The sequence below is a fragment of the Staurois parvus genome, unplaced genomic scaffold, assembly GCF_062004578.1.
Source record: "Staurois parvus isolate SC_StPar_1 unplaced genomic scaffold, SC_StPar_1.0 ptg000233l, whole genome shotgun sequence".
NCBI lineage: Eukaryota > Metazoa > Chordata > Amphibia > Anura > Ranidae > Staurois > Staurois parvus.
The window spans coordinates 1,248,611-1,263,763 of NW_028318029.1; the positions used below are offsets into that span (position 1 = coordinate 1,248,611).

Here is a 15,153-nt window from a genome sequence, read left to right on the forward strand (position 1 = left end):
GTTCTATCAAGATGGCGTGGGCTGTCTCCCTCGCAATCTTCAACAAAACCTTCAAGATAAGAGGGATCGGAGGAAACAAGTACACAAGGGGAAAGTGCAACGGAATCGAGAGGGCATCTTGAGCTATCGCTTAGCTGCATTTGTATCTTGTCACAAATTCTAGCACCTGTGCATTTTCTGGTATTGCCATTAGATCTATGGAAGGTACCCCCCATTTGTCGAAGATCGGTTCCATATAGTTTGTTGATCACCCATTTCCCGCTGCTGGGAAATTCACAACTTAACTGGTCTGCTATCTGGTTCTGTTTTCCTTTTGATCTTATGGCTATTCCATCAGGACGAAATATTCGGTGGCTTTTCTTAAAACTTTATTTTGCAGCCCTGTCTCACTTTTTCCTGGACCCATCACTCAATTTTCACCATCCACACCTTTCAAAAAGATGCCAGCCTGGCGCTCACCTGGCAGGGATTGATGGAAAAACAGTCAAAAGGGTTTATCAGCTTTCTTGGCCACTTGTGCTGCTCTAGACTTCACGCCCCATAAAAATGTACTTTGTGTTCCCCTCTATTGTGGTCTAGCGTATTCTTGGCCTAGTCTGTATGATCTAGATTCTCGAGCTCTTCAAAAATAGAGTTGGTTTGAATGAATGGTTGCTGATGCTTCCTCACCCTCTGCAGCAATACTGTAGTCCCGATTTTCCTCCGGTGACCTGCTTTATTGCTTCCTCTAAGATCTTTCCAAATAGAATTTTGCCATTATACCAGATGTTGCATAGTGCGTGCTTGGAGGCTCAATCCGTGTCTCAATGCCTGAGCCTAAGGGCCCTTTTCACTGTTACAGAATGCACCATCAGTCTAGCCAGCAGTTTCACTAGGTCTGTGGATGATTCTGCTAGAAAAATGGCCGTCAAGTTGAGATCCTCCAGAGCAGGTAGTTGTTTCTACCCTTGATTTCAGTGCCATCTCTACATTTCTGACCCATACCTTCAAGGCCCTAGAGATGGAGGTGAGGGCTATAGTTGGATGACAGGCTGTTCCAGCAACCAAGTAGATCTTCTTAAGGTCAGCATCTGCTCGCCTGTCCATTGGGTCTCTAAAGGTAGTAGAGTCTTCCAGCAGCAGGGAAATGTGTCTTGCTAGGCATTGCAGGGGTGCATCTATCCTTGGGGCTGTCTCCCAAAAGGCGGACTCAGAAGGCTTGGAGGGTATAGTTTTGCAAATCAATTTTGGATTCTTGCCTTTCTTTCTGGCTTCCCTCATTCCTTCTCAATAAATTGTCAAATCTCTGTCATGATCGGGAAAGAGGCACCTTGTTTCTTTAAATTTGGGAAATACCGTTTAATCTTTTCTGTAGGTTGAGTATCTCCTTGCCAGCCTATGGCCTCCTTTCCAGCCATAATATATGGATCAATGAAGTGAAACTCAAATAGATGCTCGGGAATATCCTCCAAATCCGATGATGATCCAGAAGAGGAATCTAGAACCAAGGGTGGACTTTGCCATTGCTCTGGTGGGCTCTTAGGTTTGGGTTCATTTTTGGAGCCACTCACCCCTGTCACTAACTGTATACTCTTAGCCACAGCCTAATGGATGTAGTCTTTTTCTCTGAGCACCTTCCGCTTCCTGATCTTCCTGATCTGTGGCTGCATCTTTAATGCATTTGACACATAACAGCTTTCCAGGAGTGGAGGGGGCCGCACAAGCCCAACATAGACCCTCCGAGGGTCGTCTAGTCTTTTCTTGCGCTGTGGCAGAAGATTTACTGCTGCGTGGCATAGTGGGAGAGTGGCTTCTCCTGCTGGAGTGGGGTTGGAGCATGCAGATATTGAGAAATGGTGGGACTTTCCTTTATGTGATTGTCTTTTCTTAGAGCTTCACCTCCTTAAAAGACCAAGCAACACATTAGACCTGTGTACAGCATTCTTTTGCGACCAAGTCCCTTGTAGTCTCCTCCTACCTTTCCACAGATCTTCATGCCTCCTGTGGCTGTGGCATGCTCACAGCTATGAAAAAAATAGAAAGAAACAAAGACAGAAACATAGAAGAGAAAGACCTCTCTTTTTTTTTTGCACTGCCCCTATAAATTGGTTGCCATCTTATCTGCTAGTTTTAGCAGACTTGCTCCAGGGTGGAAGCAGAGGGAGCTCCTGATTACCCACAGAGGCTGAGAAGAGAAAGGAAAGGTGAGCTGAGTCAGGAAACAGGGGAGCAGCTGCTGGGCAACACAGATCCGCGTGAAAGGCTTACCGGTTTCCTCCCCAGCAGCAGTCTTGGCGTTCAGTGCTGCCGCCGCACCCATTTCCAGTTTTTGGCTTCACACATTGCTAGGCAATGTGTAGCTGCTCTGCTGCAGTGCCCCACCCCTGTGATGTCAGCACCAGGGACTCAGGAGAGCCACCAGTGAAGTTTCCAAGGTGAGGAGTGTGGAGCAGGGAGAGAAGGAGCCAAAATGGGTGAGAGAACCACTGCAACAGCCACTAAAAACTATGCTGTTTAGGTATAAAGAAGAAAGTGTGAAGAAAGGAGAGCCTCTTTTTTATAAGCTAGGAAAAGGTGGGTCAAGAGGAGGAGTTAACCCAAGGTGTGCTGACGGGAGGACAGCCAGGAAACTATACACACACACACTGTATATACAGTATATGATGTATGCAGAACTTTTGGTGAGGACAGACTATCCTTTTAATATATTAAATAAGTGCTTCAAAGGGTTAATAGCCAAAAGGAAAGTATGGCTTTTAAAACAGTATTTGCTCAGGAGATCTCTATATTTTTGAGCATGTTCCTAGGGTCAGAAACATGCACCAATCACAACTTGGCTGTGCGGTGCAGAGAGGAGATCTGGGATCAGCAAGTGATACACAACAGTGCCTGTAGGTTTCGCTGATATTCAGCAACTCTGGGTTCTTTGTGTACGTGGAGATATGGCTACATCTGATACAACTGATATAGGCATCAGTCTATGTGAGTGGAATGATTTTGTTTTAATAAATGCAATTAGTTCTATTATTTTTAGATTATGTGAACATTTGTGATTTTATTTTTTCATGCATCGCTTGAGACACAGGGCTTAAGAACAGTGAATAAGGAGAAGCTGGAGAGAGGGAAGATCTGCCTGAAAAAGTGCCATTTCGCTTTAAACCTAAAAGAGTCCACTGTTCTGGGGAGTTCAATTTGACACCAGTGTGGTAAGAGCACTGTATTTTGTCATTCATGGAAGTGAAGGAAAAAGACACAATGTTGTTGGATTATAGGTTAAATACTCTCACACCTATAGGGCTTAAAGCGGAGCTCCACCCAAAAGGGGAAGGTTTGCTTTAATACTTTGTCCCCCACTCCCCATTAAGGATTGGCACCTTTGGGGAGCGGGTACCCGAATTTGACAGGTTCCCGCTCCCACTCCGACTGAGGTTGCTTGGCGATCGGAAGTGGAAGTTGTTCTCCCCCCTCCCTCCCCATAGTCTTCTGGGACATGTGACAGGTCCCAGAAGACTACGAGGCCATTCACAAAGTGCAGCACTTCTCGCACATGTTCAGTGGGCACCCGGCTGTGAAGCCGCAAGCTGTCACAGCTGGGTGCTCACACTAAAGATGCCAGTGCCAGGGAGAGAAGACTGCCAGTGAAACCAGCGGTGGTGATGACACCATTGGACTGAGGGACAGGTAAGTGGCTGTATTTTAAAAGTTAAAAACAGTTTTTGTAGCTGCTGACAATTTTTTGTAACTCCGCTTTAATATCGATATAGACCTGCATTTCTTTCTAGATAGATAGATAGATAATATAAAAAGGAATTTTACATTAATTTTAATTCATTTGAAAATCGATCAATATACATTTTTATTATTTGTAAGTTTCATTTTATGGTACTAGGTTAAAGTGGTTGTGAAGACTCAAGATTTGTTACCTTCATGCATTCTACCAGCGTCCCCGAATACTCACCTAAGCCCCAACTTGATCCAGTGATGTGCATTAGAAGATGTTTATACATTTTGCAGCTCTTCACACACGCATGCAACAAATATTTGGATGGTTAGATTAACGTTACGAAAGTTGAAGAGACCTTGAGGTCAATTTACCTCAGGATTTTGCATGCGATATGAAGGTCATGTGACCCATTTTCAGAAATAACCTAATGAAATTAATGCTAACATGTGCTATGTCACACAACCCTTATATGTGACCAAATAAGTGAATAAATCAAATTAAAATTGCAAATCTAAATATACAGTGGGGAAAATAATTATTTGATCTAATGCAGATTTTGTAAGTTTGCCCATTTACAAAGAAATTAAGGGTCTATATTTTTTTTTATCATAAGTGCTTTTAAATGATAGACAGAATATCAACCAAAAATCCAGAATAAACACATGATACAAATGTTATAAACTGAGTTGCAGCTCAGTGATTAAACTAAGTTTTTGATCCCCAAGCAAAACATGATTTACTACTTTGTGGAGAAACCCTTGTTGGCAAGCACAGAGGTAAGACGTTTGCACACATCTCAGGAGAGATTTTGGTCCACTCTTCTATACAGATCTTCTCTAAATCCTTAAGGTTTCTTGACTGTCACTTGGCAACTTAAAGTTTTAGCTCCCTCCATAAATTTTCTATAGGATTAAGATCTGGAGATTGGCTAAGCCACTCCATGACTTTATTGTGCTTCTTCTTGAGCCACTCCTTTGTTGCCTTGGTGGTATGTTTTGGGTCATTGTCATGCTGGAAAACACATCCACGACCCATTTTCAGTGTTCTGGCTGAGGGAAGAAGGTTCTCATCCAAGATTTTACAATACATGGCCCCATCCATTGACCCCTCAATGCGGCAAAGTCGGCCTGTTCCTTTAGAAAAGAAACAGCCCCAAAGCATAATGTTTCCACCTCTGTGCTTGACTGTAGAGATGGTGTTCTTAGGATCTTAGTCAGCATTTTTCTTCCTCCAAACACGGCGAGTCGAGCTAATGCCAATGAGCTAAAATTTTTGTCTCATATGACCACATCACTTTTTCCCAATCCTTCTCTGAATCATTTAGATGTTCATTTGCGAACTTCAGGCGGGCCTGTACATGTGCTCTCTTGAGGAGGGGGACCTTGTGTGCATTGCAGGACTTTAATCCATAGTGGTGTATTGGGTTACCATTGGTTTGTTTGGTGACTGTGGTCCCAACTGCCTTGAGATCATTCACAAGCTCCTCCCATGTAGCTCTGGGTTGATCCCTCACTTTTCTCATGATCATCCTTACCCCACGAGGCGAAATCTTGCATGGAGCTCCAGACAGAGGTCAGTTGGTGGTTATTATGTATTGCTTCCATTTGCGAATAATCGCTCTAACAGTTGTATCCTTCTCACCAAGCTGATGGTCTTGTCCTATTCCAGCCTTGTGCATGTCTACAATCTTGTCCCTGACATCCTTTGACAGATCTTTTGTCTTGCCCATGATGGTGAATGGAAAAAATATTCTGTGGACAGATGTCTGTTATACAATAATGAGTTGACGTTAGAAGCACCTTAAATTGACAGGACTAATCTGTGTACCATATGATCACATAGCCAGTCTGTGGGAGCCAGAATAATTGTTGGTTGGTAGGGGATCAAATACTTATTTTACTCACTGAATTGCAACTCAATTTATAACATATGTATAATGTGTTTTTTTTCTGGATTTTTGGTTGATATTCTCGATCATTTAAAATACACCTATATAAAAAAATAAATAAATAAATATATATATATATATATATATATATATATATATATATATATATATATATATATATATATATATATATATATACACATATACATACACACACATCAAATACTAATGTCTCTATAGTGCTAGTGTCAAAAAATCTTGTGCATTCTTCTATACACCTGTACTGGTGCAACAGTGCACTCTTCCACATGTATGGATTTGGATCTATGGACTTTGTGCTAAAGTATCAAGAGTCAAAAGCTCTTGTTTTGCCATTACCACTGGCACATCTGGACTCCCTAGTTATACCCTTTGCTGTTGCTGTCCACCACTCTTCCACCTTATGGACTTGACTCTATAAAGATGTCTTTTACATAATGCAAAATGACGAAACAAGAGGGGCCCCCATAGCGTAACTCCTCCGGTTTCACGCAGCACTTCTAGTTTCGATGATCTCAACTCTTTCATTGCATTTTCTAAAGGAGTGTAAACCAATTGTATGTGTGATTTAATAAAGTGGAGTTATGCTATGGGAGCCCTTCTTGTTTTGTCCTTTTGCATGATACAGTATGAGAGAAATCTTTATAGAGCCAAGTCCATAAGGTACCCCAAGCCAAAACTGCACACAGCCTTTACACACAGTCAACACCCAGTTGATAATAAGCCCTGTAACCAACCAGTGCCAAAGCCCACTTCCTGTCATGATACATAAATGACAGAACATAGCATCAGGAAAGGATGAAGCAGTGTTCACAGGGAAACTAGATAATTATTTTATGGCTTAATTTTAACAGTACAAAACACGTTTCCAGTGTAAGTGTGATCTGTGTCCTTGACTAATATAGCTGGTATTACAATGTAGTAAAATGTGATGACTTCAGTTCCTAGCATCAGCCCTACCGATATTTATCTTTTAACTGCCAGTATGTTTTTTTTTTAGACATCAGTACCCTTATCAAATACAATGATAATAAAAATTAAAAATGCCCGAGATATGATTTTCAGTTTTTTTTCTTACAACCATATCTTAATAAACTAGGTAAAACTAATGTTTTAAAGAAAGTAAAATGCTTCACTTGTTATGGCAGGCTGCTTATTCAAACCATCCATGATAATTTGTACAGCTGGGGAACAATCATTACTACATGACTGCTGGATCACTTCATTTTCCAGCTGCTGTTCGATTGCTTAGTAATACTTTCAAATACATCATACTGTACACAACAGGAAGCTTCAGTGTACACTTCCAAAGTAATTCTCTGAATTTCTCTTCTCAACTGTGTAAATACAGACACACTGTGAGCTCTTGCTGGGTACAAGCAAATATTGGTCATTGGGAAGTACTCCACAGAACACACATAAAACTTTTGAGTCATATCTTGTAGTCACTTGTGTTCAGCTTAATCCATGTGGCTTTTTTTTTATATCTTCAATGGATTTTCAAATCATATTACAGCCACATAACATGAGACAGAAAACATATGTCTCTTTACTAAAAAGTATGCACTGAAAGGTTTATTTGGTGTCTCAAGAAATATGCTCACTTTTAAAATCTGCTCTACATTGTAGATACAAAGAAACATGCTGTAGATGCATTAGGGCTCATGTACACTGCAGCTGCTAAACTGACATTCAGGAGCTGCTCAGCATTTTTTTCAGCAGTCCCTGAACTCTCCCTAATGTTTTCCTATATGTTCATGTACACATCTTCATTTACAGTCATTTACAGGCAGTTGAGTTTACAGTCATTATTTTTAACCACCAAACTTGTGTTCAGGAGTAGATTTTACCAGTGTTTAAAACGTCAAACGCTTGTAAACGTGTGTACACTCTTGTAAATGTGTGTAAACACTTGTAAATGCGGTTGACCACATTTAGAAGCATATGTGTTTAGAAGCGTTTTTTTTAACTGTTCCATATTCAGATGCTGTCCAGAGCCTTTTTTCATCATCAGAAATGCATGCAAAGCATTTTGTATTCAAATGGACCTAGTACACCAGCACAGTCAATTCCAGGTTTCGCGTGAAGGAAAAAATGGTGGAACTTGCTGTATTATGTTCATGATGGGATCCATAGTGAATACAACCAGAAAAGATAAGTAATCTCAACACATACTGCTCTCTCTGCTTCTGCTCTATTTCTCTCAAAATGTCTGAAATAGTTAATTATTTACTATTTTTCAGTGCATTCTGGGCATTTTGGAAGGTCTCCTGAGGTTATCTTTTAAAAACGCTTCTAAATGCAAACGCTTCTAAATGCGGTATGCAAACTCAGCTAAACTGACGTTTCTTAACCTACGTTTTCTAGCAGTCAGTTTCCATCGTTCAGAAGAGTTTTCAAACGCCCTGTGTACATGAGCCCTTACAGCTGCTGTCATTTTAATTGTTATCATAGACCTACCACTGTAAGGTTCATATACTTTCTTGTGCTTTTTATGTAACAAAAACACTAGCACAATGAAAGTCATTTTGCTTTCTGACATCAATGAAATTACAGTAGTTCCTACTTTGCATACAAATGCTGTTACTTTTAGAGCTGATTCACACCTTACACCCAGGTCACATCAAAGCCGATTTTGAAATTGTGCGACTTATGCAGGCCATAGATGAGATGAAAAACGACCAAAAATCGATCGAAAAAAAAAAATCAGCCGATTTTCGGATCGTTAGTGCGGTTATCGGTCGGCCGTTTTTCGTGATTTTTGACCTTATCGGTCCTGCTGGAAAATAATCAGCCAAATTTGTCGTTCTGCCGATTTTCGCGGCAATGATGGACAAATTTGTTGATATTTTTCCTATATTTAAAAATGCGCATGAGCAGTGACATGAAAGAAGAAGGAAAAGAAGAAAAGGAAAAAAATAGAATATGAATGAAAAGAAGAAATAGAATATGAAGAAGAGAAAAAGAAGAAATAGAATATGAAGAAGAAGAAGGAAAGAAGAAATAGAATATGAAGAAGTAGAAAAAGAAGAAATAGAATATGAAGAAGGAGAAGAAAAATGAATTTCAGTCTGATATTATATTTGACATTTAAAAGTATGGCAACATTGTATCTATTTGTATCCGAATAGAAACATCTGTATCTGAAATGGATACAAATAGATACAATGTTGCAACGTTTTCTTCTTCTGCATATTCTATTTCTTCTTTTTATTCGTATTCTATTTCTTCTTCTTCTTCATATTCTATTTCTTCTTCTTCTGCATATTCTATTTCTTCTTCTGCATATATTCTATATAATTGCCGGCCGTAGATGGGATGAAAATCAGCGGACCTTTTTTTACCAATAGTGGTAATGTCGGCTGATTGAACGACCGATTTTTCGTTTTTTTTTAAAAAAAACTGGCTGGATTTCTCCGTCTATGGCCTGCATTACCGTGAAGTTGCATGATTTCAAAATTGGGTGACCTGCCGATTTCATCACGATTTGCAAGACATCTGACACAGATGTCTATGAAAATCGCAACAAATGTAGTGCATGCTCTACTTTTAGAAATCGGAACCGCACCGATATGACCACTCAAATAGTGGACAATAGGGTGCGACTTGGCATACGATTTGCAAATCGCATGCCAAGTCGTACCCAATGTGACCGGGGGCCTATTCAAACAGGAAGGCGGTCCACTTCCTGTTCAATTCCTGTGCAATGCAGTGTGGTGCAATTTTCAGCCTATTCATTTGAATTGGCCAAAATTGCATAGGATAGCAACAAAAAGTAGTGAATGCACTACTTTTTAAAAATGCCCAGCAATGGTTCACATGGTACTGTGGTATCATGCAATCTGGTGCAGGCAAACACACTGCATTTGCACTCTGCATTTGGGGTGTCATTAAGATTGTAGTGACACCTGCAGCAGATCGCAAAACTAGTGTGTTTTGAACACGGTTTGGGAAACGTAGCACAGGTTTTCCTCACCACGTCCCGATGTGAATGAGCACTCAAACATTTTTTGAACAACTTCTTTATCTACCATTACGGAGATCAAAAAAGATCCAAGACTCTTATACAGGCAAAGGTTGGATATGGAGCTACTGTACATAAATCAGACATCTTCTAAACATTTTGCTTATAGGTGGCAAGCCATCATTGATATCAACTTTTTGGCTTCTGAAAAGAAATCCTTCACTTATGTGGAATGGTATGCCAACACAAGAAAAATTACATTATAAAAAGGATGACCTACAATACACGGACCTTTCTTCATTCACACATAAAAATCATTATTAACTTGGATCAAATGTGACAATTCTCTTGTTCTTTGACGGTCTCTTTATGCTGCAAATAATTCATGATCACTTACACCAGGTTTATAAGCCCCTTTGCTTGCAGCTGTTTCTAATTGTCCTTTCTGCCTACATTATTGCTTCCATGGTTTGCATCATGAGTTAGCCATTTATAAAAGATTTGAGCCAGTGTTAAGGTGCTCATCTTGAGCCTTTGTTTCCTCCTGAATCATTCAGGGAACACAGGCTCCAGAAACTCTTCACACATGCTTCGTTGGTAGCCATCTGCAATCACATCCTGCAACAGTTTGCAACTGATATAGGGACTGAACTCAAATGTCTTACTAATGCTCATCACGGACTTGGTTTTGAATTCTTCATTGTGCACAATGGCACAAATGGGTGTATAAAATAAAAACAAACGCATAGTATTCTGTGAATGGACAGCTATGGGGAGCAGAGAGCTGGACAGCTATTGTGTAACAGAGTACATAGATCTTGTCAGACCACTGAAAGTATATATGTATTCCCAGCACTCAGAAAAAATGTAAAAAGTAAACAAAAAAAGATTAGTTCATGAGGTAGCATACACGTCATTGGACTAAACCACTTATAAACCAACACATTTTTTCAAACTGCTGCACTTCTTGGAGTTCTGCTTTAGGATGGAGATCAAAACTAACAATACAACCAAAGGCAGGCACCTTGTATTGTCCACAATTAAATTCTAACATCTGATTCGCCTGCAAAACTTCAAAATAGAAGGCACAAGCTTCTTACAGGGGTATATAAACTTTAGTAAGCTATATTTTTGTGGGCAGCCATCAGGGGGGTGAGGAAATTGATTAAACAACAATTTTACAATGACATTATTGTCCTTCAAAGTATATGTCTAGTTAATGTTTTTTATTTTATTTTTGGATTAAGTGAAGAAGTATTTCTCCTTTCTTACTGTCAAGGTGACCATGGTTTTACCAAACAGGAAGTGAGGCAAAGTCTGCAACAGCAACACAAACAATACCTTTTTTCAGTTAACTAGGGAAAGGTTTGAATACCCGTCAATTTTTATTTCTGTCTGTGTACCGGTTAGAGATTTTTCTTCACTTCCTGTCTGGTCAAACTGTTGTCAGGAGAATACTAAGTGAGGAGCCCTGTATAGCAGTAAAAATCTGACAGGCATTCTAACCCTTACCCACTCAATCCAATATATAAAAAATAATTTTGGCTGTACATATACTTTGACCTAATCAATTTGCATACACACATAAGAAACACACTTATTCAATCGCATCCTGTACATATATGAACCATATACAGTATGATTTGCATCCATTGGTCATTCCTGAACCCATTAGGTTTGTCATGCTGTTTAATGTCCACCACATATTTGCAGTTTCATTTGTCTTTGTTTTTGATTAGTTCGCAATAGTAACTTAACAATATTTTACTTTTTATTATATTCAAAGGGAAAAATGCAGAATTTGCGCAGTGGTTTTTCAAATGCAATTTTTTGCACTTTAATTCATTAAAAAGAAAAACAAAAAAACACAATATATAACCCATATTTTTGGTAAAATATGAAAGATGATGTCATGCCGAGTAAATCCATACCTAATATTTCACATTTTAAAATTGCACGCGCTTGTGGAATGACGCCAATCTAAGATACTGTACTTTAAAATCTCTATAGACAGCATTTTAAAATTTCAAGGGTTACCAGTGTAGAGTTACAAAGGAGGTATAGAACTAGAATTATTGCTCTCGCATTTTATAATTATTTTATTATTTTTATTTTACACTGCCCATAATTTTTTTTCACTTTTATTTCTATCACAAGAAATGTAAACATCCCTTGTGAAAACAATAAAGTATGACAGGTCCTCAACTGCCTTAAACTGAAAGTTATGTCATGCTTCTGACCTCCTAGCTCATAGAGGCAATCTGGTCTCTGCTAACCTCTATGACCAGCTACTGCAACTGCCAGATCAGTTCCCATGCTTCCCAATGAGATAGGTAAGCTCAATAACCACTGGAAAGAGGCAGGGGGGGGGGGGTCAACCCTCCCTCCACTTCTGCAAGTGACCCAGCAGCTAATCATCCACTCTGATCACTTTTCTTGGAAAGAGCAGTGGCTGCAAAAAATATTAATACTGGGGTTATTGCATACTGCTGCCGCCATAACCCAGGTAAACCACTTCAAAACCGCAACGTATACATACATATACAGTATATACATACGTATATATACACAAGCGGTCTTGAAGTGGATGTACTGTTTTTAGAAGATTTAGAACCCACCTTGTAATTTTAATGGATCTATATTTTAAAAAACATACATACAGTAGATTTAAAGAACTTGAAGTGCTTGTCATGTCATGTGTTTTGTTGCTGCACATCAAAACCTCAATTCTGGTTCAATGAGCAGAACAATGGCAATGAAAAGGTTCATTTCAAATCACATTCTTCTCTTGGAAAAATATGGACTATAAAACCTGTATAAAATTTATTCTAGAAACCTTTTTATATCAGAAAACCAAAAGACAAAAAATAATCCTTTTTGTTTTACTTACAGAAGTGAAATGTAATAATTGTCTTCAGGTCTAAAAGTACCTTACTATTGTAATCTGGCTTATAAAGTTATGCTTCAAGCATCATTGATATTAATGTGTGGAAACACACTATTAAAATGCTTTTCCTCAATAGCAGTTATTGTTGGAATACAAAAATGATGAACACAAATCATTTTAGGGTATGAGTAAAAACAGGAACCACATCACTTACCCTGGCTGTGTGTCATTTGTAACACAATGATAAGTGAAAGTTCCAAACATCTGAACTCCGAGAATTCCATAGAGGAGAAGAAAAAATAACAAAAATATGGAGACACTCCAGATTTGTTCCCCTGAGCGCCTGTAATAAAATAAGTATGCAGACTTTACATTTTTACAAGTCATTTTTTTATTAATACAGTGTAAAACTGACCACAGTAGTAAATTCTTTTGGCCTGTACCAATTCAACTTCCTAATTTTAGTACAATAAAATCTAACTGCCTGTTAAGTGTAAATGCCAAGGATGACTCCAATACATGGGCACCACAGTGTACCTTCACTGAGTTTTGGCAGAGTTTTGGGAAGGAACAAAGAGCACAGAATAGAGACCCTTAAAGTGTTACTAAACCCACAACAGTAAAATCAGTCTGTATATGCAGTAAAGCATGCTTGTTATACTCGCTGGGGAACCTAAGGGGTTAATCCTCTGCATTGTGTAAAATGGCTGTTTGAGCCCATGTTCTCTGACCCTCCCCTTCTACTGTCCCCAATCCATCTGCTGATAGTACAGAGCCCTAGGAGACACTATGCACATGCTCAGTTTGGTGTTTACTGCTAAAGAGTTTTTTTCTCTTTGGGAGGGTGACTGTGATCTGCACAGGGCCAATCAGCACTGTCCAGACAGAGGGTCAGGGGTCATGCAGCCTCATAGGACAGTCAGAGGAGAATGAAAACTCCTCCTACAAGATTAACCAGTGCTCGGCCAAACACTGATAGAAGTCACAAGACTGCTATACACTGCTGATGAGACAAGGTATTTATCAGTTTATATTTTTTTAAATAATTGCATTTCCATGTTCTGTGTACTGTGGGAGACCAGATATAGTGAATGCAGGGTCTTAAAAAAAACATTAGCACAAAAAGGACAGCAGAGACAGTAAGATAAAAGGGGCAGGGATGTTCCATGCAGTGGCTCTAAATTTGTGAGTGCAGAAATGGAAGCATTGAGGAAATATCTGGGAGAAGCAGAAGTAGAGGATACAGAAGAGAGAGTATTAAGAAAACACGGTCAGAAGAGAAGAGACTGAAAAGAAGAAGCATAGTGATGGTAAAATGGAGGGAGAGAAATTATGCTAATTGACAGACTGAAGAAAGGGAACAGTTTAGGAGAGTGATTGAGAAGAGAAGAATCCTTGCAGAGCAGAGGAAAAGAGGCATTAAAAAGCAAAGTTGGATAAGAGAACTGGGTAAGAGCAGGCAACACACAAACAGACCAACATTTAAAAGAGCTCCAAAAAGGGGAGGGGGAGTGGTGGATAAGAATATTGATAAGGAGAACAAAAACAGAAATGAAGCATGCCTCTTCTGGGTGTAAAGCTAAAAGCGTGCAAGAATCTTCTACAACATTTTACTGTAACTGCCATCTTTCTTTAGATTATACAGGATAGCTCTTGTTTCATCACATGAGAATGAGGCAAATACTGTACACAAGCTGTGTTCTTTTAAACTTTTCAATACAAATTTACTGAAAGCAAAATACTGTAACCAAGTGGACATTGCTCAAGGGAGAAATAGAAATTCTCATAAAAAAATGTATGTTGATCTCACCTTATATTTTTTTTATTTTATAGTTCAGCAAAGGTAATAGACAACTGGGTTTATTCACTAAAACAGTTTAGTGAGTAAAGCACTAAGAGCAAACTGACGTAACCAATACATAAATATCTTGAACTGGCCTACTTCCAGTTACTACTGTTTGTTTGGTATGGGTAGTGTACATTATACTATGGGCTTATTTCTTTGCAGCATTTACTTAAAACACCTAAACATCTAAAATCGCTCATATGACTAACTGGGCAGGGTCTTTGGGAGAGGATGGAAGAGGATGAAATATCCTAGAAAAGAACTTTCCAGCAGTAAAGTTTCCAGAAAAGAAGATGCTGGAATCTAATTTGTATTATGGGTGAGGGAAGGCAACATGTTGATGAAGAGAACAACAATGGTCTCAGCAAGGGAAGTTTCCAGATAGAAAGCCCTGGAAACTATATTGTTCATAAAGGGGGATGGGATGCTTGGCCCCAAGCCTTTAGGGAGAATGGGAGAGATCCTCATGGGTGCTGGATGGAAGAATGCTGCTGCTGTGTGAATTGGAGAGAAAACCTGCTGCAGGACTGAATGGTAAGGACCCCAAAAGAAGCAACATTTTTTCCTGCACTGAACAGAAAACAGGGTCACAATTAAGGATATCAGCCATGGATTATAAAGGGATATTTGTTACTGTGAACAGCACTTTTACTATTACTGCTGCCGATAATATTGTTAATTTAGGGGACCTAGTGAACTGGGAGTTTGGGATTTAAAACTTTTGGATTGTTGGGACTTATTTATAACCAGCTTATTAAGGGGATTGCTTAACTGATAGGATGGACCGTGTGGAATGTTCAACATAGCACATGGTCATATATACAGT

The 15,153-nt window shown here is 39.2% G+C and overlaps 1 protein-coding gene and 1 pseudogene across 2 annotated transcripts in view; both read right to left on the minus strand.

Moving 5' to 3' along the window:
- NALCN (sodium leak channel, non-selective) overlaps positions 1 to 15,153 on the minus strand; it is a 694,063-nt gene that overhangs the window by 498,893 nt on the left and 180,017 nt on the right. For both annotated transcript variants that reach the window (XM_089679951.1, XM_089679950.1), the window contains one exon: positions 12,696 to 12,824. In XM_089679951.1, coding sequence (XP_089536077.1) covers positions 12,696 to 12,824 — 129 coding nt within the window. The remainder of the gene's footprint in view (positions 1 to 12,695; positions 12,825 to 15,153) is intronic.
- Positions 485 to 1,776, minus strand: LOC149460193 (uncharacterized; annotated as a pseudogene).